Source organism: Hyaena hyaena, unplaced genomic scaffold (genome assembly GCF_003009895.1).
Source record: "Hyaena hyaena isolate Hyena2069 unplaced genomic scaffold, ASM300989v1 scaffold_1426, whole genome shotgun sequence".
Lineage (NCBI taxonomy): Eukaryota > Metazoa > Chordata > Mammalia > Carnivora > Hyaenidae > Hyaena > Hyaena hyaena.
This window is the reverse complement of record NW_024082064.1, coordinates 225,529-253,463: the sequence shown is the minus strand read 5'-3', so window position 1 is coordinate 253,463 and position 27,935 is coordinate 225,529. Positions and strand designations below refer to the sequence as shown.

Genomic DNA, 27,935 nt, shown 5'->3' with positions numbered 1-27,935 from the left:
TGGAAGACTGACTAATAAAAGATCAAGGCAGGGAGACCAATTAGGAGACCAGATAAGAAGAAATGCTGGCATGAAACAGGATAAAAAGTAGAAGCCTGGTTACCAGTCTGAAGGACAGAGTATTAGAATGGACGATTTCCAGAATTTTCCAATTGGCAATATTATTCATTCTTGGGAGTACAGCTTTCACTATTTGATGGAGTAGCTAATATGTATAAGACTTCATTCAAGTGTGTTTTTTTTTCATGGTGTTGCTTTTGGTTGTTGTTGTATAAGCTTCCTGCCAATCAGATGTACCCTCTCTAGAATCTAAAGTTTGAGCAGAGACATTCTACCTGGGTTCCTAGCTTGATTGTTCTGCTGTAAATCTAGCCTCTAGGACTGCCTTTGTTCCAGCAGTTTCTTAGTTACCTGTGTATTCTCTGAGCTCTTAACAATCTTTCAGTGAATTCCCTTCTGCTCAAATTGGCTGCAATAGGATTCCTGCTTGTAACTTTACTTGATACATCCAACATAAATCTGAAAGCTTCTTTCCTCCAGGACACATGAAACACAAGATTCCAATTCACAGCTGTATGGGTAAGAGTATAAACATTCAACAAAAGCAAATCTCTCTGTTAAATAATAAGGTTATTTCTAAGTGATGAGCAGGGGATTTCATTATATATGTTTTACAAGAGAAGAAAGCCAAATGCTTTAATGGAAAGAGCTTGAGCTTGGAAATGAGAAAGCCTGGGTTCACACCCTGGATTACAATCATTTTTTTGGGCAAATTACTAATCTTACAGAGATTCAGCTTCTTCACAGGACTAACAGAATTTATCTCACAGAACTATTTTGAAGATTAATTAATACATGGAACACACTAAGAATACGTAACACCACTAAGGACTCAATAAATATTACATATGACTATCATACAAAACCAGTTTCTAAAACATGGATAAGAGAGGAAATATAGAACTCATACTGCAAAGAAAATAGTTTATTGAAATAATTACTAAACAATGAGGTACTCGAGGTATGATTTAGACATTTTAGAAATTAAATTCCAAGTTGAGTATTTAGAGAATTCAGATTCATAAGTTGTATTAGGGAGTATAATATCTCAATTTGGAAATAATGTAAAATTCCATAATCACTGACATGCTTAATTTCTTCAAGGAATCTTCTCGGCTGTAAAGACTTGAGAAGCTTGTCTCCTGGCCTTGAAAAGAAATTTAAAAAATTGTTAATTTTAAGCAATAAGTTTAGAATATATATCAATCATATATTATATATATTATGTTATATATATTATATATATTAATTATCTAACAAAAAAATAAAATCTGGAAATTTTTTCAAGAAAATGAAAACATACAACTTCAAACTTAGGTGATTAGGAATAAATATTTTTAAAGCCAAGCCAAAAAAAGAAATTAAACAAAAATACCAGATGAAGACAAAACAGAAAGTAATGGAAAATGTCACTGTTTTAAGGAATAATGAGTCAAAGGTAAAAATGCTGGCTCACAGAAAGAGACATGTATCAACAGATAAAGAAAATATCTCTTTCATTATAGCCTTAAAATATCATTTTAAAAAACTTTTAAACGTGTTCCATTTTCAGAACTTGAGTTACAAACCAAGGATAATTTACTCAGCTAATTTAAAGTTAAATCAGTTAAGAGTGCAAGGATTACACAATGGACAACAGAAAACAAAGAATCCAGTAATGTAATTTAATTACAATGTATCAAAATATGAAAAGAATTGAGTAACATGGCATTTAGATAGATTTGTATGCATTACTGAACTGAATTTCAATAAGAGTTATTTTCTAACATAAATGCTTTCACCTAAACAAGTACACCAACATCTACAGTAGTTTGGAATTATTAGATACTCAAAATATGGCAGAAATGTATTAAGGTAATTATAAGACAGCTTCCAAGATTTAAAAAAATTTTTTGAAACCTGATTCCTCTCCTTGAATAAGAGCGGCATGATTATTATATAGTAATATTATAATAATATATGTAATATAATATTACATTATATTTAAATAATATATGTAATGTAACTTTTACAATATTATAATCAATTAAACTCTAAATATGAAGAACAAAACATAAAATTCAGATACAAATGTGTACACTTTGGGATATGTTAAAATGCTAAATTTGTTCTAAAATTTCTACAATTAAAATAAGAGTTACCACTTAGGAGGTAACATTTTAAAGGACATTTAAAAAGACATTTTAAAGTGAGCTCTAAAAAAACAAAAACAAAAACAAAAACAAACCATGAAATAAAAGTAAAGTCATTAATGTGCCCTTAGTTAAAGCTGCACATTTCTATCTGGTGATATCCAGATCAATCAGTACATCAGTATTTGCTGAATTCCTAAAAGGTCTAAAAGCACTATTAAAAATAACAGAATAACTGTAAGACAGTGATTTAAAAAAAAAGGAAGAAACAAAAACATAGGGTTGAAACAATACACAAAAACAATGTAAACTGATTTTTTTATTTTTCAAAAATACTATCCTATGTTTTCAATAATAAACGTGAATTGCTCACACATAAGCTTAATTAGCAAACATGAAATGAGACTTTGTAGCCTCAGAGAAGAAGCAATATAGGGCAGGACTCTGGATGTAACCTCTCTTGCTACTTAGCAGCTGTATGGCTTTAGAAATATAATGACTTTTCTGAATGTAAACATCCTCATTTATAAAATGGGAATAATAGTGACTACTCTATAGAGCAGTTATATAGATATTAGTTAATACATGTATAAAGTGCTTATGATGGTGCCTGGTGTAAAGTAAGCATTATAAAGTGTTACTTTTATTAAAATTAAGATTATAATCATATTATCATTTCTTCTCTATCTGGCACTATTGCACAATAGTCAGCCAAGTTCTAATTCTTTTGGTTAAAGACACAGCTACTCACCATGACTCAAAAAAAAAAAAAAAAGGAACAGTAGTAAATACATTTTTTAGTATTCTAATGTTACTACTGTCTCAGTTTTCAAACCAGAGACTTAATAGCTACAGCTAACTAAAGTGTTCAGCCAGGTTCCATGATAATATTTAACATCACCTATGCTCTCAAAAGTTACCTGTATATTGATTAACAAGCATTTTGGGACTTTGTAATGATTAAAATTAATCAAAACAAACTCTTAAGTACAGAGAACAAACAGATGGTTACCAGAGGGGAGGTGGGTGGGATACATGATGGGGATTAAGAGTACACTCATCCTGATGGGCACTGAGTAATGTATAGAATGTTTTATCACTTTACTGTACACCTGAAACTAATAGAACACTGTATGTTAACTATCCTGGAATTAAGATAAAAATAAAGTTTTTAAGAAGTCGAAAATAATTAAGTAAATAAATAAAATTAATCTCTAACTAAATTTATGCAGCCAAGTTAATGATAGGGTGAAAAAATGAATGCAATTTTGGCATTTAAGTCACTGCAAAGAAACCTTTAAGATATCATGATTAAACTGAAGACCTCTTAAAACAATCTTAGCCTTTATATCTCAAGTTGTGAGTCTGAAAAGATTGCTCTAGTTCTCTCTCTCATTTCAAGCAATTTCAGTCCTTCCTCCCATAATCCTGTTACTCTTCATAAATGCTCCTCTCTAGTCCTCTCTTTTCTCCTCAAAGGGAAACAAATCCATGTGGAGTACTCTACAGGAACATCTTTTTTTCTTTTAAGATTCTGGGAACTGTCTATTTTCTAGACCTGATATGCCACAACACAGCTTCAGGTTATACCAAGTAGAGGAGGGATTTTATCCCTAGAAATTCTTCTAAAATGTACCATTCGTCACTTAACTGTAAGGGATAAAGAGGCAACTGTTCTGAAGTTAAATTCTAGAACTGTGTATATCCAGTAAGCCCAAGTGCGTGAAACAGAGCCTGAAGAATCACAAGAATCACATTTAATAAATAATAATTATAAGACCAATGTGCATTAGGTCTCCTTGGAGTAAATTAGGTTTTCTTAGACCGTGTATATTGCCATTTTCATTACTTACCCAACATTAACAATTAACTTATATATTATACTGTTAAATATTTTTATGAAGCTCTGAGTAAAGTATTTGAAAGTCATTAGGTAGGGCACCTGGGTGGATCAGTCAGTTAAGCATCTGACTTTGGCTCAGGTCATGATCTTACAGTTTGTGAATTTGAGTCCCACATTGGGTGAGCACGAGCCCCGCTTCAGGGTGAGTCCCGTTTCTCTCTCTCTCTACACCTCTTTGCCCATCGTGGGATTCTCTCTCTCTCTCTGTCCCTCACTCACTTGCATCCTCTCTCTCTCTCTCTCTCAAAAAAAAAAAAAAAAAAAAAAAAGGTTATTAGGTAGCATTTGAAATTTAAAGATGTCCCCTCCAGAAATTAAATGATACAAAACCAATATATCTTTGCCAACTTAGTAATGCAGAATGAGATACAAAGGGATAACACTGATTTTAACTAAAAATTTTACATTCCCGTAAGTTTAACATGTTCAAGTTTCACATGTGGAGATACTTACAACTTTCTCCTCTGAAGAAAGAACACCCTCTACTGCCACTATCTGGTATTGCTTATGTTTTAAATTTCCTACAAATTTCCGAAGTTGCTTGAGATTACTAGCCTCCATGTCTTGCTTTAACAGTTTCTGCATTTCTCGAGAAGGACATCCAGGATCAAATATTAGTAAACATAATGTTCGGTTTTTTCTTTCTTCAATTCCAACAACTGTTCGACTATGACCTATCAAAAAATAAAATAACAGCTATAGATATATATGTGTGTATGTGTGTGTGATAACTATTTCTGTATGTATAGACATAAGTCAGTACATATACACACACTATATTATATGCTCTCTGTATATAGTGTGTGCACACGTGTGTTTTGAATATAAATACTGCCAGTCCCTCTGACATATAGGTTTTTGAGCTCTCTCACCTTGAAGACAAAATAGTTTTAGTTCTATTTCCTAACCTTCAGTTTTCTTTAGTTCAACTTTTGTTTTCTAAAGGCTTCATTACAAAAAATTTTCTTTCTACTGTGTCTATGTCTGTGTCAATTGTGGCACAAGGCCATATACTTTAGTTTTTCTTTCCTAACTGCTTGATTCTTCTTATTCAAATTATCTCAGATGAAAGCATTTGAAAATGACCTATCACAGAACAAAACCTCTCATGATTCCAAAAGGTTAACAAAAATAAACTTATACTAGAATTTCGATGGGGAAGGTTCGATCTTTATAGCTTTTATTCCTAAATGATGAAATCCTCAACATTTACTTTTCCTATTTCTGTTGATTCAAATCATCCATTCAACGAAATTTATCAAGTATCCATGTGCTAGGCACTATTCTAGGCAGTTAGCTTTACAGAAGCAAACAGAACAACATTCTGGCCTTGGTTGAGTTTAAATTCTAAAATGAGGAAATACCCTATAAACAAGGTAAGTAAGTAAGCATATATTGTGTTAGATAAAAAAAAAAATAAAGCAGGGGAGAAACACAGAAAATGCCAGTGGTGAGAATTTGAGATAAGATGGAATTTAATACAAGGTGATCAGGGAAGGCCTCACTGAAGCGAAACAGGTGAAGACCTAAAAAAGTAAGGGATGAACAAGAAAGGAAGAGTGAAACAGGCAGCCCTGAATATGCCAGGGGATGAGTGAAACAGGCAGCCCTGAATATGCCAGGGGGATAGCACCCTTGGTTACCTAGGAAGGTACTTTAATGACAATGTAGCTCTGAAAGTCAGACTAAGGTCACAATACTCCCCTCCTCCCCATTTGAATCTTAACCTGTCCTAAAGCAAGAGCCAACTAGTTGTCCTATAAAGGTACTGCCTTATAAGTTACACTTATTATCTATGAGCTATACCAACCTTGATGCTGAAGATAGATAGGTGGTTTAGATGTACACATTACTTTTGGACTCCCTTCTCTCTCTGAAGAATAATAGTTCAATATCCATTCAAATAAACGAGGATGTGTACCCAAAGGGCCAGTTGACTTATGAAAATCAACAATGTGGCACCTATAAAAAAATGACAAAATGGATTATTTGGAGAATATTTTTAAAAGATTTTCATCAATGGAGTTATCAAATGCAAAAAAGTTTTAATTCAGCTGACAAAAACTGAGGACTGATGGATGTGGAGGGGAAGGGGGTATGGGCATGGAGGAGGGCACTTGTGGGGATGAGCACTGGGTGTTATGTGGAAACTAATTTGACAATAAACTATTTGTAAAAAAAAAAAAAAAAAGTTTTAATTCAGAACTAATCTGATCTCAGCATTTTCCTAAGAAGAAAATAAATATAAATTTTATTGTTATTTTATGAATAATTTAAGGAACTTCAAAATAAGGCTGATGACTGATCTAAAAGTAACAAACCTTTTCTAACATATAAATTTCCATGAATAGTAAAATAAGGACCATATTTGGTTTTTAAAAGTCATCTTCATATAACCTGACACACAACTTTCTTTCTAAAGTCCCAAAACCTGATGATCAATTAGAAGCTGACTTCTAATTTTAATTCCATGGTAGCCATTTACATCCATCAAAAAGATCCTGAACATTTTTCCTGTTGGCTCTCACAAATTCCAATAATGGACAAGAAAAGAATACCTGCAAAGATCTTAGAGAAACCCTGTATGTGCTCCCATCTGTACACCCACCCATCCCCTATTTAACCAGAAGCACTGGTGACACTTCTCAGCAACTATTTTTAAAAGGGCAGGTATAACCAAAAGCAATTACAAGCTTTACTGTCATTTTAAAGTACAGCACGGATATCCTGTCCTTGTTTCTCACTATAAAATTTCTGAATACACCAAAACGGTAATGGTTGCTATCTTTAGCCTCAGCAAGTTTAGTTAACAACTGATTACTACTGAGTTTCAAATGTGAAATGAACTTCTGGATACTGTTAAAAAATGGGTTTTGGGTTAGAAAACTGACTGCATGTTTAGATTCAGAATTTGAACAGTACCCTATAGAATATAATCCATAAACAGCAAAAGGAAGACATTGAAACAAGCAGTAAACAAATTCAGAGCATTGAAAAGGCTTTACTCAAAGATGAAAACTATTTTAGGCACCAAGAAAAAAGTTGGAAATATCAGGTATTTTAGACAGAAATTCTCCTTTCCTTAAACATGATTTAAAAACAGTACGTGACATAATATATATAACCTTAAAGTGTGAACAGATTGACAAGAAGAAAAAGAGAAAAATAAATAAATTTAGAGGATTAAAATAGTCCTTTTGGTTTTAATAATTCAAGAAAGGCATTATACAGTTTTCCTATTTAAAAGTAAAGAAATAGTTTTACTGCTTAATCTAATCAATTAATATGGTAGAAATGATGTAAAACAAGTATAAAAGAAAACACAGAACCATGAAGCTTAATGGCAGACTTTCCATTAAAGATGATCACAAGCATCTATCTCTGTTCCCTCTTGAAAGCCCAACAACAAAATACTGAAAGAGTAAATGATTCAAACACCCAAAGACGAAGAGAATGGAGACAAAATTGCCCTACATTTTTGGAAAATGAAAAGCAGAAAAAGAAACATAAAAGTGAATGCAAAGAAACAGACAATTGTCTTAAAATCCCAGAGAGTCTAGAAGCTTAGAGGCACTAGGTATTGGGGATAGTAATGCGGCTATAAATGTAAAATGAATTGAAAGTTTGTATAAAGAAGGCACATAGCTCCTTAACCACCCCCTCCATCAATGTAGGAGCTCAAGGCAGGAGAGTGAGAACTCTTCTTCTCTGAATGGCCACTGAGAAGAGATCTCTTCCTATATTGAAATTGAGAGTTCCACAACCCAACAGCAAGCTTCTACCTAATAGTCTATAAATGAAGTCTGCTTATCTGCAAGCTCCATGCAATCCTACAGGACCTTTTTAGTGCCTCATTCCTCACTCTAGGAATGGACAACTAAGGATTTATAAAAGTTGGAAGAAAGACCTCAAAATGCAAATGGCTAAATTAGTCATGTAAACAAATTAATACAGGAGAAAGTACAAAGTGCAAGGACTAGAAAGAAACAAAATGTTGGAAAAAAATTTTTTGCAACATAAGACTATGATGCTCTGAAATTACCCCTAAAATTAAAAACATGATTGCTAAGATACAAATTTCAATAGAATAGTTGGGAGATAAAGTTGATAAATCTAGACAGTAAGACAAAAACAAAGATGAAAAAATGAGACATGACCAATAAACTTAAAATTGAAGTTCACTGGCCATGGAGGGATCATAATTATCAAACAACAGTCAACTTCTGAGCTCTTAGTACATGCCAATGACAGTTCTAAGGACTTTATGACCTCATTTAATATTACTACAACTCTATGAGGCAGTTACTTTTACACGTTCTTTTTATCAATGGTGGCACAAGGCTATAGACAAACTAAGTAATGTAGCTAATAAGCAGGAAAGCTAGAATCAATTGTAGGCAGTCAGACTCCAAAGACCAAGCTCTAAACCACTACACTGAGATCTTACAACTCACAACTCCAGATTCAGAAGGAAAAACAAATGCCCAATATAAGGAATCGAAGCCTCACATTCACAGTGTAATTTCAGTAATAGCAAGACTAAGAAATGATGCAAAAAAACTTCTAGAGAAAATAAATAGGTTATACACAAAAGAAATGAAAATCGGACGACATCTTACCTTCTCAAAAGTAATACTGATTGCTAGAAGTCACCAGAGTAAAAACTTAATTTGATCTGAAAATAACTTTGAATTTAGAAGAATATAGCCACCAAAATTATCATTTAAGTAATAAGGACTAGGTATCTTTTCTTAGGAAGCTAATAAAAGATGTGTTTAAGCAGAAGAGTAATCCAAAAAAAGACAGACATGGAATCCAGAAAAAAAAAAATCCAGACTCCACTTCAAGAAAATAATGAAGAAATGCTAGATGACTGTAGGTTTGAAGAGGATCTAGGAGGCAAATAATCCAGATTAGAGCAAAGACAATAGAGAGCTTCAAGGAGGAGGTGTTCAGGAATAGGAAAGCCTCAGATTATGTAAATGGACTGTTTAGAAAAGCTTGAGACACTGATGCAGTCAAGTAGTAAAAGGGAAAAGAAAAGGCAATCCTTAATTCAAGTAAATTTTTTAAAAGCTTTTCAGGAAAGGAAATAAAATTGGCAATGAATAATATTAATACCGTCATGATGTAAACTCTGACTTTAATAAAAAGTGAAATTTAACCAAATTTCAAAAATTGAGGGTGAACACAGGTAGGAAATGTGAGGGAAATGCAGCAGACAACATCTAAAACTGATAAAACAGAACAAAACAAAACAAAACAGCCCTGAGAGCATATTATTTAGAAACAGTAGAACAGCTGCCTCTGAGAAACAGGACTTGAGAACAGAAAGAAACATGAGATAGGGATTGAACTGCTGGTTTTCAGTATAAGTGTCTCAGTGCCACTTAAATTTTATTTTTTAACGGTCTCTTTGATAAACAAAAAAAGACAACAAAGAAAACCTCCCAGATATGACAATGACCTTAACTTGGACTTTCAGGTACATACTTTACCCTTAGGGAGGTCAGAAGTGTATACACTTCACATGCTCCGATCCAGGCCTTTGTTCCCTGTAACCTGTTATTAAGTTGAGAGGCACCCTGAGGATCAAAACCTTCCTTCCACGCATCTTCAATCATAGACTGGATTTTTGGAATGCAAGGAATTGACATACCTAAAATTATACAAGCAAATACGTTACGTGACAGTTACCAAAGTACTGAAATTATCATTTAGCAGTACACCATATACTCCAAAGGACCTACAACACAGCTTTTAAGACAATCATTCTTGGCATTTTCTATTGTAACATTTTTTCTTTCTTCAAAACAAATTCAGGTTTTTAATGTAAACATCCACTAAAATACTTCCTCATTGAAGCTATTAATTATGCACACTATTTATTAACTCATTCCATATTATATATGTAGTTGATCCTTGAACAACACACGGGTTGGGGCACTGCACAGTCAAAAATCTGCATAAAGGTTTTGCTGGTCAAAAACTTCACTACTAAGAGCCTACTGGTGACTGGAAGCCTTATGAATAAACATACACCTAACAGTCAATTAACACATATTTTATATGTTATACATATTACATACAGTATTCTTACAATAAAATTAAGCTAGAGAAAAGGAAATCATAAGAAAAAAAAGCATAAGGAAAATACATTTACAATACTGCATTGTAAAAAATCCTGTATAAATGCACCTATGAAGTTCAAACTCATTTTCAAAGGTCAACTGTATGTTATCCTATCAGCTGACAAGTTCAGAGTATTGCATTTCACCTACCTTTCAAGCAATCATCATAAGCATCATTTCGCAGTAATGATGAAAGTAGCATTTGGAAATTTCTGTAACCACAACCCCAACCTCTGTCACCAAAAGATGAATGAAAGTGATCCACGTCTGTAGAAAGCCACACACGCCTCACCTCTGTGGCAGCATTCTGATAGTATCTATAAAGTGCTTCAATAATTCCTAACATAGAAAAGAGATTTAGAAGATTTAGAAGTATAAGCTAACTTTTTCTATGGCTGTCTCATATATTTTTAATATCAGTCTCTTCCTCAAGGGTCCCATCTAATTTTTTTTTTTTTTAATGTTTTATTTATTTCTAGGGGAGAGAGAGAGAGAGACAGTGTGAGCAGGGGAGGGTCAGAGAGAGAGGGAGTCACAGACTGAAACAGTCTCCAGGCTCTGAGCTGGCAGTCAGCACAGAGCCCGACGCGGGGCTCGAACCCACGAACCGCGAGATCGTGACCTAAGCGAAAGTCGGACGCTTAACCGACTAAGCCACCCAGGCGCCCCTCAAGGGTCCCATCTAAATCCTGTCAATTCCATTTTCTTTATCTTTTTACTGTTATAACCTTAGTTCATGTCTTTCTTGTTACTACTATACAAGTTTCCTAACACTAGCATACTACTAATTACATTGAACTGAATGTACCTACCAGGTACCTTTCATTTCTGTACCTACCAGGCCTACCACATAAAAGTAACTATTGAAAGAAAGGTATTATTGTCTATTATTATACATACTATTGGACATTACTCCCTCTGAAGCTCAGTCCTAATCAATTTGCTCCCAATTTAAAAACTTCAATAACTTCCTATTACCTACAGAATGGTTATAATCCATGGTATACGAAGCCCCACAGCAAGCTATCTTCTAACTTATCTTGTTTCAATCCATTCTTCTTGACATAACTTTGGCTGTGGCCTAACTGAACACATTAAACATTTTGCCCATGGAATTTCCATTCAATTATAATATTTGGTAAGCACCTTTTATATGCCTAGCACTATGCTAAGTGCTAAAATTACAAAAAAAAAATATATATATATATATAAAATATATATATATTTATGACAATATTCCTTGAAATCTCATGGACTCGGACTATTTTAGTAAGTGCTACAATATAGATAAACAAGGTGTTAGGACAGGGTATCTGACTGTGTCCCTTCCCTCCTGCAATCCTATAATAGTAAAATACCCTAGAGGGCATTTTGAAACCCTACAAATACTCCAAGGATCAAATGCTCATGTCTTTATAGACTGCTTTCCTCATTCCAAACCCCAACAAAAAGGTCCTCTTTCTCTGAACCCTCACCACATTTATCTTCTGTGCCTCCTAGGGACTAGCCATATTCTGTCATGGCAGAACACTGTAGTTCTTTGTGTATATTGTATTTACTCTATAGATTCTGTGAAGCTTATGGGCAGGAAGGTCTTGATTGGGTAGCCCATACTTTCTCATACAGTATGTGGCACCAAAAAGGCAATCACTGAATTCTTTTCACTTGAATGAGGGTATCCTATGGGGAAATGGGTTTTGTCCTTAACAAGGTAAGAATCAATAAATCAAAACAATTAAATGAACCAAGTGTTGTAGTTGTGCCTAGCATACGAAAGATAGAAATATATATAACGGTTTCCAAGAAACTTTAAAAGACTTACAATCAAGAAAAAGAACAATTAAAATGCTATATAATTGATTACTAAATATTGCAGCATGGAATAGATACTTATATGTAAATTATTTTTAAGTGAATTATTTGTCATAAAAATAGAAGTTTAAAAAAGACACATTTAAAATAATTATTTGAACAGTTTCACCTAAAAGTATATAAACTGCCTTATAAAAATTAAGCAAAATTCAAATATTTCTTATTATTACTTTACTGATGTATGAAATAGTAAAATAATGGCTTTGATGTTTAAGTACTCACCAGAAGTTTTTGTTTTTCCATCATCAATGCCAATAGCTAGTGATTCCATCATATCAGCTTTTCTTCTATGAAATTCAGATGGATGCATTCTTCCCCTATTGACTTCTATCTCCATATTATGTAGCTGCTGTTGTTTGTATCCTCCAGAATTATCTAAACCATATTGTCTCTATCAAACATAAAAATGAATGACTTAATTTTTATGTCTCTTTACCTCAATGAGAATGGAAACTTACTACAATTTGATTTGGGGATGTATTTTGAAACATTCTGGTTCACAGGCTTTTATATAAATCAACTTAATGATTTTTATTAAAGATGAATCACACACATACACACACAAATCCCTGAGTTAATGACAGCCTTTCTCTATAAACCACCACCATAGTGAGAGATTTGCTTTCCTTGTAGTAGGGAAAGTAGAGACTCCTGTCTTCCTACTAAACATACCAAAAAAGGCAGATGAGTCTGAACATAGCACTGATTCATTTAAGAAACCTTGTCAGTACTTGTTATTTGATTCCCAGGCTAGCTTATGAAAGCCTATTTAATCCATACTTCATTCAGGCAATAATTCTACATAGTAAGTGAACTGGTTTTGTTTTTTTTTTTCCCCATGCTGGATAATCTCAAATGTCTAACATAGCCTCTGTGGAAAAAATTTTGAAATCTAAATAACTTGCAAAATTACATAACAAACTCCCTTAAATACTGGAAATCTTGTGTATTGACAATGTTAAAAGTTATGTAAGGTAAAGAAAACTTAGGAAAAGCCAACCTTTTTTCCTCCTCTGAATACTGGTGGAAAAATGTTTTGCAAATAAATGAATCACCAAGGAGAAAAGTAGCCTAAATTAGATATTCCAAAGCGAGAATTACACAGTCATATGTGAAGTATCTGATAAGAAAAACTCAGCAGTCAAGTAGATCTATGAAAATTATGATATGTACAATGCACATTAGTATATTAAAGGTTTGAGAAATCTTGAAGTATACAAACCTGTTTAATTGAATACTTTAAACCTATCCAATCATAAATACTTTTTATTTACACATAATCCTATCAGCACATGGAAAAAGAACACTGAGAACTCTGAAAACTATTAGCACAGGTAGCATCATAAAATAAACTGAGGGGTGAAAAGGAAATAATAAAGAGTACAAAAGTATGTTTGCAAAGTGCCCCTTAATTATAGTTTGGTCTGAAACATTTAGTACAACTTTGCAACATCTTGCCATTTCCTTCTAGCCATAGTATGCAGCAAATTAGGATTGAAAAATGTAGAAAAATCTATTAAAAATTTAAACTCATTCAGAGTGCCTCGAAATCTCAGTAGAGCATAAGACTCTTGATCTCAGAGTGAGTTCAAGCCCCAAACTGGGCATGAAGACTACATTAAAAAACAAAAAACACATATATACACACATATATATAGCTGCTGCCAGTTTAGTTCAGCAGACACCACCATCAACCTAAAATAAAGTCAAATATCATTAAAAATGCATTTTCCATTAAAAATTGCTCTTTCTAAGTGCCTGTAAGCACTCTTTCTCCATTTCTTCAGCTGTCACTTATAGAGTTGTTGCAAAGATTTTCAGATACTATATATGATGTGCTTATCTCAGTACATGACCAGAGTAAGTACTTAAAAGTGGTGCCTGTTATGAATTGTAAAATGTATATGTAAAAAAAGTATTTCAGGGGTGCCTGGGTGGCTCAGTCAGTTAAGCATCCGACTCTTGATTTCGGCTCAGGTCATGATCTCATGCTTCGTGGGATCAAGCCTCGGGTCTGGCTCTGTGCTGACAATGTGAAGCCTACTTGGGATTCTCTCTCCCCCTCTCTCTGCCCCTCCTCTGCTCATGCTTTCTTGCTCTCTCAAAATAAATAAATATTTTTTTTAAAAAGTATTCTGTATATCAACAAGGACAAATTAATAGGCTGCAGTCTGGATAGCATGTTTAAAAAAAATTCCACCAAAGCAAAATATTATCATTGTTATTTAATCTTTGTACCTGCAGCTTCTGAAATTCTCCCATTTCTTGTTGTGATTCTTCAGATCTCCTCTTTCTGTCTTCTTCTTGTTGAAGCTGGTGAGCCAATTCCAGATCTCTAGAACACTGGACTCTATCGATGCCTATTAGATATTTTTAATGTTTAGATGTTTATAATGTTTAGAATAAAATAACTACTGAATATAAATCTTACTTATTAGGTGTTAATTCATATTTTTAAGACGGAATATATGCTATTATTTTGATATTTATTCAGGACTATGATGTCATGAAAACACTATTCCTAACAGAACTTGAACAGCTTCCGTAAGGGTAGAACCTCCATTTAAATCCCTACTATTCACTGAGTAGTTAGGCTGTGACAAGTATTTTTCATTAATTATCTCATTTGATCCTCATAAGAACCTTAGGAAGTTAGGTATTATTTAGAAAGGAAACCAGAACTTAGAGTAAGTAATACTCTTCATTGGTATTCTTTACTAACACAAATAAGGCAGATTGGCTTTTAAAATAAACTAAGGGGAGAAAAGGAAATAATGAAGAACATAAAATTATGTTTGCAACGTGCCCCTTAATTACAGTCTGGTCTCAAACAAATAGTACAACTTTGCAACATCTTGCCCTGTTTCTTCTCTAGCCAATATCCCAAAGTTCCATTAGTCAGTGGCTTCTGGCCAGCATCTTGTTTCCCTGACCTCCAATTTGATAGTTTAATTATGTATTTGAATATTCTTTCTTTCCTTTCAAATCTCTCGGCCTCTATTATATCTTCCTATTTGGTTATTTGGCCCCCACTTTCACTGCTGGAGATAAGCAATTTATAACTGAGTTTTAGTGTACTTCTGATGCTATCTACAGTGATTCACTCAGGCCATACTTTTCATTATCCACTATAGGCTCACGGAATAATTTATGTACCCATACAAAGCCTATCATAAACAAAATAAGAATTAGTAGGCATACAGCCTCAGAGAGTTATTTTCCCACTGTAGTGAGGAGAGAACTACTGGAATAGAGGGCTGTTCATCTATGCTCCAGTAATTCTCATTTGGGGATTAGGCTGGGTGAGCAAGGAAATGTTGTCATGAAAATCACTGACTGATATTAAGATCAATAATGGACACTGAAGACCCCTGAAGTGACAGGAGATAGCAATGTAACTTAAACTAAAATCCAATAGGACACAACTGGTTTTTCTCACGGTCTACTTTGTATACAGTCACTTAGAAAACTAATAAATGGTAATAAAAAACTAGGCAAATTGGAAATGAACTTGATTTAAGTCATATAGTTCATATATATTTTTTACATTTTATGTGCCATATGACAGCTTCCTAGTTCATCAACATTTGTTGACCAGATGTTGAACTGTAATTTGGAGCTGCTGAAAGGATGGCTCAACTTCATCAAATAGATTTTTTAGATTGTACCATATCTCACTGTTTTCTCAATATTGGTGTTCTGGGGCAAAACTCGGGTACACACCGCGAGTTTAGTTGTTGGTCATCCTATACAACCTGTCTGTGCAAAAACTTCTAAAAAGTTGAAGCTACATTAGATTAGAATTCTTTAAAAGGGCAAATTTTTTTTAACAACATACTTTTTTTCCTCTTTATCACTACTCCAAAGATTAGATATATTGTAGGAAGTAGAAATTAAATCATGAGATTCTTATTTTGAAATATTTCAACATACCTTGTCCAAAGCTGCTTTCTTCCAAATGTAAGTCAACATGTTCCTGGAGAATATGGTAGTTTGTACAGATGAGCCCACACATAGGACAGTCATACAGTGGCTGATCATGGTCTGTTTTAGAGATATAATTCCGTTGGTTTTATTTTTAAAACTTTTAGATTTTTCACCCTAAGTCAAAGACTGTCCACTGCCCACTAACCTTATTAAGTAAGTCAAAGCTCTTTGCAGTTGGATTTAAAGCTATTTTCTACTTCAAGGGTCAAAATGGAAGACCGAGCATAAGCACACATCTCTTACCACTCTAATAAAAGAAAAAATTAATAATAAACATTCAGATCTGGAGTCAAAGTAATAAAAGTATAAAGGAAAATCAAAATGATAAGTAGGGGCCAATGTAGATATGAATTTTAGGGGCTAAATTCTCAGCATCCTCCCTCCAAACTAAGTGGTGAGATGTGAAGTTAAGCATAAAGCATTCAGCATAAAGCTTGGAATCTCATACTGCCTGCTTGGGAGCAGAAGATCAAAGAGCTGCATTTATCAAGCAGCACTGCAAGCGGAGAGCTGCAGCTTGCCCAGGACAGAAGCAGTATCTCTGCAAGGCCAAGACCTGAGATGGGACACAGAGGAGGAACCTAGTGTGAAAGCGCTGAGCTGAGCAATCCATACATATAAGGAAGTGAAATAACAGTATTTAGAAAGTAGCTGAGACGGCTATGCAGCTATTTATTTCCACAAAATGGATGTGACTCGTCTTATTTCGGCCAGATCAGCCAATTTTAAAACTGGACTAAATCAATCTGATATGTCTGGTTAGAGGCTGCAATCAAAAGATTTAAAATTAGTTGACATATTCTCTCATGGTGAAAATGAAAAAAAAGCTACTGAATTATCTAGTGATGTTCTTTCCAAGGTAAAATTCATTCAAAAAGAGAAATTAATTGAATACTTGGGTGAAATCAGCCAGGACACAGACAAGTACTGTTTTGGAACTGAAGATACACTAAAGGTTCTGGAAGTGGGAGCTGTAAAGATTCTAACAGTTTATGAAAAACTGGATATAATGAGAAATGTTTCTCATTGTCAAGGCACAGAAGGGGAGAAAATTCTCTAACTGCAGAATAAGATGATAAATTTCATTTCACTAACAGGACAGGTACATGAGCCAATTGAGAACATGTCCCTGCTGGAATGGTTTACTCACAACTATAAAAATTATAGCTACACTGGAAATGTCACAGATAAGTCATTAGAAAGATCCCAGTTTGTGAAAGGATTTGGAATTGGAAGTATCTTGCAATACTGAGCTGATTTCCATGGAATGGAAAACAAAGGACATGATGAATTTTTTAACCCTGATGACTATAGGTAGTTAACATGAGTCCCACAAAATGTGCCTCACCCTGCAGCATCTAACCCATGAAGCATACTCCTGCTGGAATCCAAGCAGATCCCTGCCTTAAAATTGGACCATTTTCAGAACTTAATCCAGGAGCACTGGATACTGAAAAGAAAACCAAAACAAAACCAAACCCAACCCTATACTTGGCTTTGCCCTGGTGTCAGCATTGCAACCTACAACTAAGTTCCTAAATGCTACTTGGGACTAATTTAAAAAGAAGCACAGTTTTTACTTTTACTTGATGATGAAATTGGTTGCTCTTGTATTTTATAAAAAAAAAGAATTTAACCTTGATACACATATGCAAACATAATTTAAGTGCTATAAATATTCAAAAGTTAATAAAAGTGACATAAAGAAAAAGAAATGCTAGAGATCACATACTTGGGCTCATTATTAGGCTAGACGTGGCTGAGGAATGAATCTCTGAGTGTGAGGATATAACAAGAGATATTTCCCAAAATGTAAAGAAAAGAAGACCAAAAAAAAAACCCCCTAAAACAAAAAACCCCCAATACTCCACAATATCCAAAAACTATGGGAGAACTGCAAAAGGTGTAACATACAAAAAATGGCAATACCAGGAGAGAAAGAAAGGAACAAAAGTATTATTTAAAGCAATGATGACTGAGAACATCCCCAAATTAATGTCAGATATCAAACTATAGGTCTTGGAAGCTCAGAAAACACCAAGCATAGTAAATGCCAAAACAACTACATCTAGGCATATCATATTCAGACTTCAGAAAATCAAAGATAAAAAAAATCCTAAAAGAAGCCAGAGGAGAAAAACACCTTACTTATAGAGGAACAAAGATAAAAATTACATATAATTTCTCAGAAGCCATTCAACTAATAAGAGACAGACATATAATTTCTCAGAAGCCATTCAACTAATAATTTTCCAGGAAAAACAAAACAAAACAAAACCCTACCAACCTAAAATTCTATATCCTTCAAAATAATCCATCAAAAGTGAAAGAAAAATAAAGAATTTCTTAGACAAACAAAAATTGAGGGAAATTATTGCCGGTAGACCTGTCTTGCAAAAAATGTTAAAAGAAGTTTTTCAGAGAGAAGGAAAATGATATTGGTCAGAAACATGGATATCCATACAGGAAGAGCATCAGAAAAGACACAGGTGAAGGTATAATAAGAACTGTGATTTTTCTCATTAATTGATATAAGACATATGTTTATTCAAAATGAAAATAGCAACAACATATTCAACTATGTGTGTGCATATATGTGTGCTTACATTTATGTGAAATAAATGACAATAATGACACAAGGGACAGGGGAAAGAATTAGGAATGTTTTATTATTATAAGGTCCTTGTACTCATACAGTCATACAGTGTTACTTGAAATTAGACTTAAATTAGTTGTTAATATATACTGCAAAATCTAGGCCAACCACTAAAAAAAGTAAAAACAAGTATAACTGATATGCTAAGAAAGGAGAGTATTAATTGAGCAAGTGACATCTCTTGCCTATTACCAGAAGTAGAAGTCTAAACACTGCATCTTGACATCAGAATCACCAAGGAAAATAAGCAGTCAAGCACTGGACAGAACACTTAACCCCCAGTAAACATAGAGAAATACATAGAGAAGAGAAAGAGCAAGATCACCTTCAGTATTAGACATTAGTCTGCAATGGCCCATGGGTCCCTTCCAGCAGCCATCACAGGGCAACTGGTCTGGGCACACCTCTCTTGTGCCACAGAATGAAGGACAGAGGACAGATCTAGCAGGTGCCATACGAAACACATGCTTAAGCAAAATAATATTATATACATACTGTTGCCTGAAACAGGAAAGATATTTCCAAACACAGGCTGTAGGGCTCTATCTCTTGATAAGAAAGTGTTCTGGGCCCAAGGTTCATTCTTATGTGGCCAAGTAGGGGTAGAAAGATTGCATGCATGAACTGTCTTTCCCAATAGAGATAAAAAAGTAGAAAACAAAAGAAGCAAAGAACAAGGGCAACAAATAGAAAACAGTAAAAAATATGGTAGATATATTAATCCAACTATAGGAATAATCACTTTAAACATCACTGGTCTAAACATACCTATTAAAAGATAGACTGTCAGGGTGGAACAAAGTACAAGACCTACCTATATGTTGTCTATAAAAAATCCACTTTAAATATAAATACACTTATAGATTAAAAGTGAAAGAAAAGAGGAAGATACAGCATGCTGACACTAATCAAAAACAAATACAAACAAACAAAGGAGTAGCTCTATTAATTTCAGAGAGGGCAGATTTCAGAACAAGGAATGTTATCTAGGATAAAGTGGGGCACTACATAATGACAGAGGGTTCAGTACTCCAAGAAGACATAATAATCCTTAATGTGTATGTGCCTAACAACAGAGTGTCAAAATACATGCAAGGGGCACCTCGGTGGTTCAGTTGGTTAAGCGTCAGACTTCAGCTTCGGTCATGATCTCATAGCTCGTGAGTTAGAGACCACGTTGGGCTCTATGTTGACAGCTTGAAGCCTGGAGCCTGCTTTGGATTCTTTGTCTCCCTTTCTCTCTCTGCACCCTCCTCAACTGGCACTCTGTCTCTGTCTCTCTCAAAAATAAATAAACATTTAAAAAAAAAAACAACATGAGGCAATAATTAATAGAACTGCTATAAGAAACAGATGGATTCACTGTTATACAGTTAGAGAATTTTTAAACACTCCTCTTTTAGAAGTAGATAAATCTAGTAAGGGGGGAATAAGAAGGATATAAGTATCCAAGGTATACAGAAGGATATACCATCAATCAACTGGATATAATCGACATCTCTACATAAGTTCATCCAACAATAGCAGAATACACTTTCTGCTCAAGTTCGTATAAAACATTCACTAAGACCACATTCTAGAACATAAAACATAATCTAGGCCATTACACCTTAAGAAATTTAAAGAATTAAAATCATACAATATCTTCTCTCAGACTAAAATGGAAATAAACAAAAATTAACAGAAAGAGCTGAAAAATCCCCAAATACTTGGAAATTAAACACACACCTAAATAATGTATCAAAGAAATCCTAAGGTAAATTTTAAAATTCTGAACTAAATGAAAATTAAAGGGGTGCCTGGGTGGCTCAGTTGGTTAAGTGTCCAACATCAGCTAGATCATGATCTCATGGTTTATGGGTTCAAGCCCCGCATTGGGCTCTGTGCTGACAGTGCATAGCCTGCTTGGGATTCTCTCTCTCCCTGTCTCTCTGCCCCTCCCCCACTTGTTCTCCCTCTCTCTCTCTAAGTAAATAAATAAACCTAAAAACAAAGATGTAGTCTTTAAAAAAAAATGAAAATGAAAGTACAACTTAAAATTTGTGCAATGTAGCAAAAGCACTGCTTAGAAGGAAACTTATAACAATGAATGCATATATCAGAAAAGAAGATAAATCATCTAAGTTTCCACTTTAGGAAACTAGAAAAAGAAGAACAAGTCAAATCCAAGATAAGCAGAAGAAATAATAAAGAAAAAAAATTAGAGCAGAAATCAATGAAAGAGAAAACAGAAAATCAATAGAGAAAACTAATGAAATCAAAAGGCCTCTAGCCCAGCTAAGAAGAAAAAAGAGAACACAAATTGTTAACTCCAGAAATAAAAAAGGGGCATCACTACATGTCCCATGTGCATTCAAAAGAGAATAAAGTCATATTATGAACTATGACATAAATTTGTAAGCTGGATGAAATGGACCAAGACATGATTAGGCCAATTAATATAAAACAAACCAAAACCAAAACAAAACAAAACAAAACAACAACAACAAAAACCCTTAGGTAAAAACCTAACAAAAAACCAAGATACACATGAGAAAAAAATACAAAATTCTGATGATAGAAATCAAAGAACAACTAGGTTGAAAGATATTTCTTGTTCATATTAGGAAGACTCAATATTGCCATAATGTCTATTCTTCCCAACTTGATCTATAGATTCAATGCAATTCTAAAAAAATCCAAGAAGTTATTTTATGGATATCAACAAACTGATTCTAAAATGTATACGAATACATTACATATTCACAGACAATATTGAGACAATATTGAGACACAGACAATATTGAGAAAGAATAAAGTTAAATGACTGGCACTACCTGACTTCAAGAGTTACTGTAAAATTACAGAATCAAGACACTGTGGTACTGAAAAAAGAACAAATAGATCAATGGAACAGAGGAGAGAGCCCAGAAATAGACTAATAGCCTAATCAACTAATCTTTTTTTTAAAATATTTTTATTTATTTCTAGGAGAGAGAGAGAGACAGCGTGAGCAGGGGAGGGTCAGAGAGAGAGGGAGATACAGACTCTGAAATAGGCTCCAGGCTCTGAGCTGGCAGTCAGCACAGAGCCCGATGCGGTGCCCGAAGCAAAAGTCGGACGCTTAACTGACTAAGCCACCCAGGCGCCCCGCCTAGTCAACTAATCTTTGACAAAGAAGCAAAAGCAAAACTATGGAGCAAAGAAAATCTTTTCAGTAAATGATGCTGCAACATGGAAACATCAAAATGCAGAGAGAAAGAATCTAGATTCAGATCTTACATCCTTCATGAAAATTAACTGGAAAATGGACCACAGACCTAAGCATAAAATGCAAAACCATGAAATTCCGAGAAGATAACATAGCAGAAAACTTAAATGACTTAGGGTATGGCAATGACAACATCAAAGGCATAATGAAGGTATAATATAATTAATAAGGTAGACTTCATTAAAATAAAAAAACTTCTACTCTGCAAAAGACAATGTCAAAGAGAATAGGAAGTCAAGCCACAGAACGGGAGAAAGTATTTGCAAAAGATACATATAATAAAGATCTGTTGTCGAAAATATACAAAGAACTCTTAAAAATCAGCAATAAGAAAACCAAAAGCCAGATTAAAATGTGGGCCAAAGACGTTCACAGATACTTCACCAAAGAAAATATATGGACGGTAATTAGCATATGAAAAGATATTCATGTTATATTAATAAGTAGCACTTAAAATTAATTAAGATACCACAACACAAATACCAGAATGGCCATAATCTGGAACTCGGACAATACCAAATGCTGTTGAGAATGTGGAGCAACAGGAAAATCTTATTCACAGCTGGTGGGAATGCAAAATGGTGTTGCTACTCTTTCAGAGTTTGGCAGTTTCTTGTTAAAACTAAACACACTATTATTATACAATCCGGTAATCACATTCCTTGGTATTTACATAAATGAATCAAAGATTTCTGCCCATACAGAAACCTGCACACGGATGTTTATAGCAGCTTTATTTTTAACTGCCAAAACCTGCAAATAACCAAGGTGTTCCTCAGCAGGTGAAAGGATAAATATATTGTGGTACATCTAGACAATGCAGTATTATTCATCCCTAAAAGAAAATGAGCTATCCAGCCATGAAAAGACATAGAGAAAACTGAAATGTATATTACTAAGTAAAAGAAACTAATCTGAAAAAGCTATATACTGTATGATTCCAATGACATTCTGAAAAAGGTGAAAATATGGAGACGGTAAAAAGATCAGTGATTGCCAGGAGTTTGGAGTAGGGAAAGAATGACTAGGTAATGCACAGAAGACTTTTAGGGAAGTGAAACTACTCTGCATGATAACTAAAATGGTGGGTATTTGTTATTACACATTTATCAAAACTTGTAGAATATATAACACCAAGAGGGAACCTTAATGGAAACTGTGAGCTTTAGATGATAATGATGGGTCAGTGTAGGTTCACTGATTATAACAAATGTTATCACCTGATATAGTTACTGATAGTGAAAGAGGATCTAAGTATATGCAGACAGTGAATACATGTACTTTCTACTTACTTTTGCTGTGAAACTGAAACTATTTTAAAATATAACAATTATTAATTTAAAAAAATGAATCTAGGCACTCTCCTTACACCTTTTAAAATATTAACTCAAATGAAACACAGACTTAAATGTAAAATTCAAAACTATAAATCTTCTAGAAGATAAGATAGGAATGGTGACTTTCAGTTTGGTGATGAGATTTTAGATACAACATCAAAAGCACAATCCATGAAAGAAGAAGTCACAATCACTTCATTAAAAGTGAAAGTTCTGCTCTGGGAAAGACTGTTAAGAGAATGAGAAGACAAGTTCCAGGGTGGGAAAAAAAACTTTGCAAAACACATATCTGATAAAGCAGTTGTATCCAAAATAACTAAATTACTCTTTAAAACTCAACAGTAAGCAAAAAGGATTCTCAATGTATTGCAAGCATCAACAGCAGAGCCTCCAAATACATGAAATAAAACCTGACGGAGCTGAAAGAAAAAATAGACAAATACACAATTATAATTGGGAACCATGACAGCCCACTTTCAAAATCTGGTTGAACTGCTAGACAGGAAATCAGCAAGGATACAGAAGATCTGAATACAAACAAAATGATCTGACAAATTTAGAACACTCAACCCAACAGCGGCAGAATATACTTTTCATTCCTAAGAGTCCATGGAACATGTACCAAAATAGATCATATACAATATCTTGGGAAATAAAACAAGTTTCAACACATTTAAGAGAACCAAAATCATAGAGTTTGTTCTCTGATCATAAAAGAGTCATACTCAGAACCACAGAATATCAGAGTCCAAGACAGCTCTCCAAGGTGTCATTGAGCTAGTGATAAGTAGAAGAATGCCCTTTGGAAAATGGACTGAGTGTATTTCTCCTCAGAAACGTTTTAAAACTACTTTCAATGTGGTTGAAACATTTATTATCTGAATCAAAATTCTTTTCCATAATTGTATTTTTTATATTGCAATAATAGCAAATGAACAATGCTGTAAATATAAACTTGAATTTCAAAACACATTTGCAGTAATCTGATTTACAAACCAACTTTTAGGACACCACATATTAAACCAGGGCTACTGTTACTTATTACATAAAATGAACATCTTACCTTCTGATGGAGTGTCTAAAAGACTGGCATGTTTTGTTTTCACATGATTTTCCATATCTTGACTACAATCTTCTATTCTTCCGCAGAAGGGACACTCTGGAGGGCTGTACATTGTTTCATAAATTGATCCCTTTATTTTGGATAGGTCACACTCTTTCTCCTTACTTTTGAGGAACTTTCTAGATTCAGTTAAGTTCTCTGAATAAAAGGCTTTCTGTTTTAAAGTACCATCATTAGGCAGGCTTTGAGCCGAAATTTTTGGATGATTAGATGCACAAGCTGAATGGACACTAGAATTAACTTCCATTCTACATTGTAAGGTGTTGTCCTTCCTGTTATCTGAAGTTCTATATTGTATTGTATTGATCCTTGCAAAGCTTCTTTCTAGTTCATTCTGTTCGAAATGAGCAGTTTCAATATGAAAACACATTTCATCATAATTCACGCCTGACAACTTGCAAAATGGACATGTAACTTCATTTTCCATGTGAACAATTAGAAGGTGAGCCTTCATGTCTGGTTCTGAGGTTACTGTTTCACCACAAATATCACAAGAAAGCATAGTACATCAGGGAGCTAGAAAAAATATAATTCTATGTTAGGTTTGATAGCAAGACTGAAGAAAAAGAAAATGCACTTTATAAAATGATTTGGGGGGCGCCTGGGTGGCTTAGTCGGTTAAGCGTCCGACTTTTGCTTAGGTCATGATCTCGCGGTTCGTGGGTTCGAGCCCCGCGGAGGGCTCTGTGCTGACTGCCAGCTCAGAGCCTGGAGCCTGTTTCAGTCTGTGACTCCCTCTGTCTCTGACCCTCCCCTGCTCACGCTGTCTCTCTCTCTCTTAGAAATAAATAAAACATTAAAAAAAAAATGATTTGGAACAGATTTTTAACCAGTATTTACTTAAAACTGGATTGTTTAAATGAAGACATTTTCAGTGAACTTAACTGTTCCTCAAACATACAAACTTATTTACAAATCTGAACCAAAATTTCACTACTGTATTTCAAGTTTATGGTTTCAATAAGACAAAGGCCGTAATAGTTCAATTAAAATACATAATACTTAAAGTATTTCAAAAAACATGTGGTCTGAGATAGAGAGAAAAAAATGTTAATAAAATTGTCCAAGTAAGATAACTCAGTTAAGAGAAAACTTTAAAAAATCTTATCAACTGATGTATCTAAATACGGAAACAAAGTTGTTAACAATAGGGAGGGGAAGTAAACACATCTTAATCACAGCAGTGAACAGTTAGAAAACTTTAGGTATATCAAATTAATTTAAGTACATTATGACCATTCTATCTGGAGGAAACCCTGGCTCAGATAGGTCACCACAGCCAGAAAATGGTTAGCCAAACCTTTTGAGAGACTGTCCTCTCAACCCAAAGAATAAAATCAGAGTGACCACGGTAGAAAAGGGCACTGATTCCAGGGTCAAGAGAACCGGATGACAATTTCAGGTTTCAAAATTTTAGGTAAGACATCTTATCTCTTTGAGGTTCAGTTTATGAAATGAGTTGTACTAAATCAGCACTTTAGGGGTTTATAGACTAATAAACTACTGAATGCCAACAAAAGGTGATGTTAGGAAGTTTTAAAAAGCGATGACTGCCACAACCTTCGTTCAGCTAAGGATTATTTAAAAACAATCAGGAAGAGAAAAACAAGGAAACTATTCCCATCATTTAAACAAATTTAGTTTTATAAGAAGCCCCTACGTAGTCCTTATTTTTCTTACTTCCTTCAGACAAATGAAAATAGTCTTCGATTTTAGAAGGAAATTCTCCCAAACTACCAGCGGAACGAACGTCTTTTCCCGGGACTGGGACACGGCTAGACACAGAGGGACACGCTTGAACTCTCAAATACTGGTGCCAGGTGCCAGGATGCGTAGGTGATAAGAGAAGCCGTAAGGGCCGAATGCGGCAAGGCCGAGTGTGCCCCAAAAGTCGGCGCCAACGTCCAGGAACCAAAACCAGCCCAGACACTGAGTGGGTTAAAGTTTAGGCCGGGGGAATAAGGGATGGGACCGTTAGTTCCTACCGGCCCGAAGATCCGGCCGCGGCTACACTGTCCTATGTATGCCTGGCTTCAGCCTTTTCGGGTCCGCAACTGACGCCGTCTGGTTCTCGGGCAGAAAAGGGCACGCGCAGCGTCGACTACCTTTACCGGCCTCAAAGACTGAGACGGGCTCTCCCTACATCCAGAAGTTCACAGTTAACCAAGAAAAAAACTGACGACTCCAAAATACTTTCGCTTCCACACATTCAAAAAAGCTCTTCCTCTGTCCCTAGGAAGGAAAAGGCTCCCAGCATGCTCCGCTCCGTGCCAGTCTGGGTCGCAGTGTTTTCTGGGAGTCGTAGTCATTTTTGGATCCTCTTTCCAGGGTTCGGGCTCTTTGGCACAGGAGGCTCCGAGAACTTTTAGAATGAATTCCTACGACGGGTCCTAGGACATAATACCCCAAGGCCTGACTACCACTGTGTATCGATCAAGGGCTCATAATGTTACTACGTTCCAAAATCCAAACCATGCTCCACAGATGGAGTAAAACTAAGACGAGTTCATTCCTCAAGGTTACAAGATCACACACACCTTATTTTTAGGGTTCGGTTCTCATTTCATTCGATAAATATACAGCGAGTGTCCATTCGAAAGGCATTTTGCTTGGAACTGGGGCTCTGGAAGTCATCAAAACATACAAAATGCACCCCCTTTGAAGCTTACGTGGTAGTGAGGCAGAAAATAAACAAGGAAACTAACAGATCATGATAGGTGCTATGAAAAAATAAAACTGGATTATTTATTGGGAGGACTAACGTAGTTAGAAAAGGTTTTTCTAAGAAGGTAAGTGTGATGACAAACTTTGCACCAATAGGAGGAAGAGCATTCCAGACAAAATAATTAGAGCAAAAGCTCTAAGATTGGAGCAAAAAGAACATTTTGTGACTTGAGCAGAGTGTTCTAGAAGGAAGAGTGGTTACTATATAAGGTCAGAGTTGTAGATAGGGGCCAAATCATGTAGCCTCTTGTAGAAAATTACTGGATTATTTACATAGAAGAGTGGCAAAATCTGCTGATGTACAGTGTATTTGGGGTTTTGTAGTTGAATATGGCAGAATGAACATGTACATTTATATTCCTTGCCTCTCAAAATCTACTAAAATGATAGAAGACTAAAAATAAAAATAAATGCTAATGAGGTTTTAACAAAATTTCAAAGCTGGAAAAAGGGTAGATGGATAGAAACTAACTTGGCTAAGAAGAGAAGTCAACAAAAACAAGTCATTTTATACACCAGAACTCTGGAAATGTTCAAAAATTAAAGACCTGATACTTCTGAAAAACATATTAAAACTGGCCTGAAAAGAGGAACATTTTGCTGAAAAGTCTGAATAGAGAGCAATTAGAATCCTATCTCCAGATTTCCTCCATCACCAGATTGCCAAGTGACTGATCTTTCCTTCCAAGACAGAAGACTACAGGTTTCGTTTTATGAAGAAAATGAACCAGAAAGACTGTAACGTCAGAAATGCACAACT

At 34.7% G+C, this 27,935-nt stretch overlaps 1 protein-coding gene and 1 pseudogene across 1 annotated transcript; one reads left to right on the top strand and one right to left on the bottom strand.

Moving 5' to 3' along the window:
* Positions 1-967: 967 nt before the first annotated feature.
* On the bottom strand, positions 968-26,676 carry ZUP1 (zinc finger containing ubiquitin peptidase 1). Its single transcript, XM_039223748.1, has 10 exons — positions 26,437-26,676; positions 24,392-24,967; positions 16,032-16,142; positions 14,337-14,458; positions 12,321-12,489; positions 10,377-10,565; positions 9,589-9,754; positions 5,906-6,057; positions 4,549-4,769; positions 968-1,207 (listed from the first exon to the last, which is right to left on the bottom strand). The coding sequence occupies exons 2-10, from the start codon at positions 24,951-24,953 to the stop codon at positions 1,160-1,162; spliced, it is 1,740 nt and encodes a 579-aa protein (XP_039079679.1). The 5' UTR covers positions 24,954-24,967; positions 26,437-26,676; the 3' UTR covers positions 968-1,159.
* On the top strand, positions 16,407-17,403 carry LOC120225554 (annotated as a pseudogene).
* Positions 26,677-27,935: the final 1,259 nt, after the last annotated feature.

Bases quoted from the DNA above. Each gene is read 5' to 3' on its own strand.
- ZUP1 (XM_039223748.1), bottom strand. From the start codon at position 24,953: ATGCTTTCTTGTGATATTTGTGGTGAAACAGTAACCTCAGAACCAGAC. The intron at 9,755-10,376 runs GTAGGTGAAATG...GTATAATTTTAG, and splicing joins TTATGATGATTGCTTGAAAG to GTATGTCAATTCCTTGCATT. The intron at 1,208-4,548 runs GTAAGTATCTCC...TTTCTTTTCAAG, and splicing joins TTTCTTCAGAGGAGAAAGTT to GCCAGGAGACAAGCTTCTCA.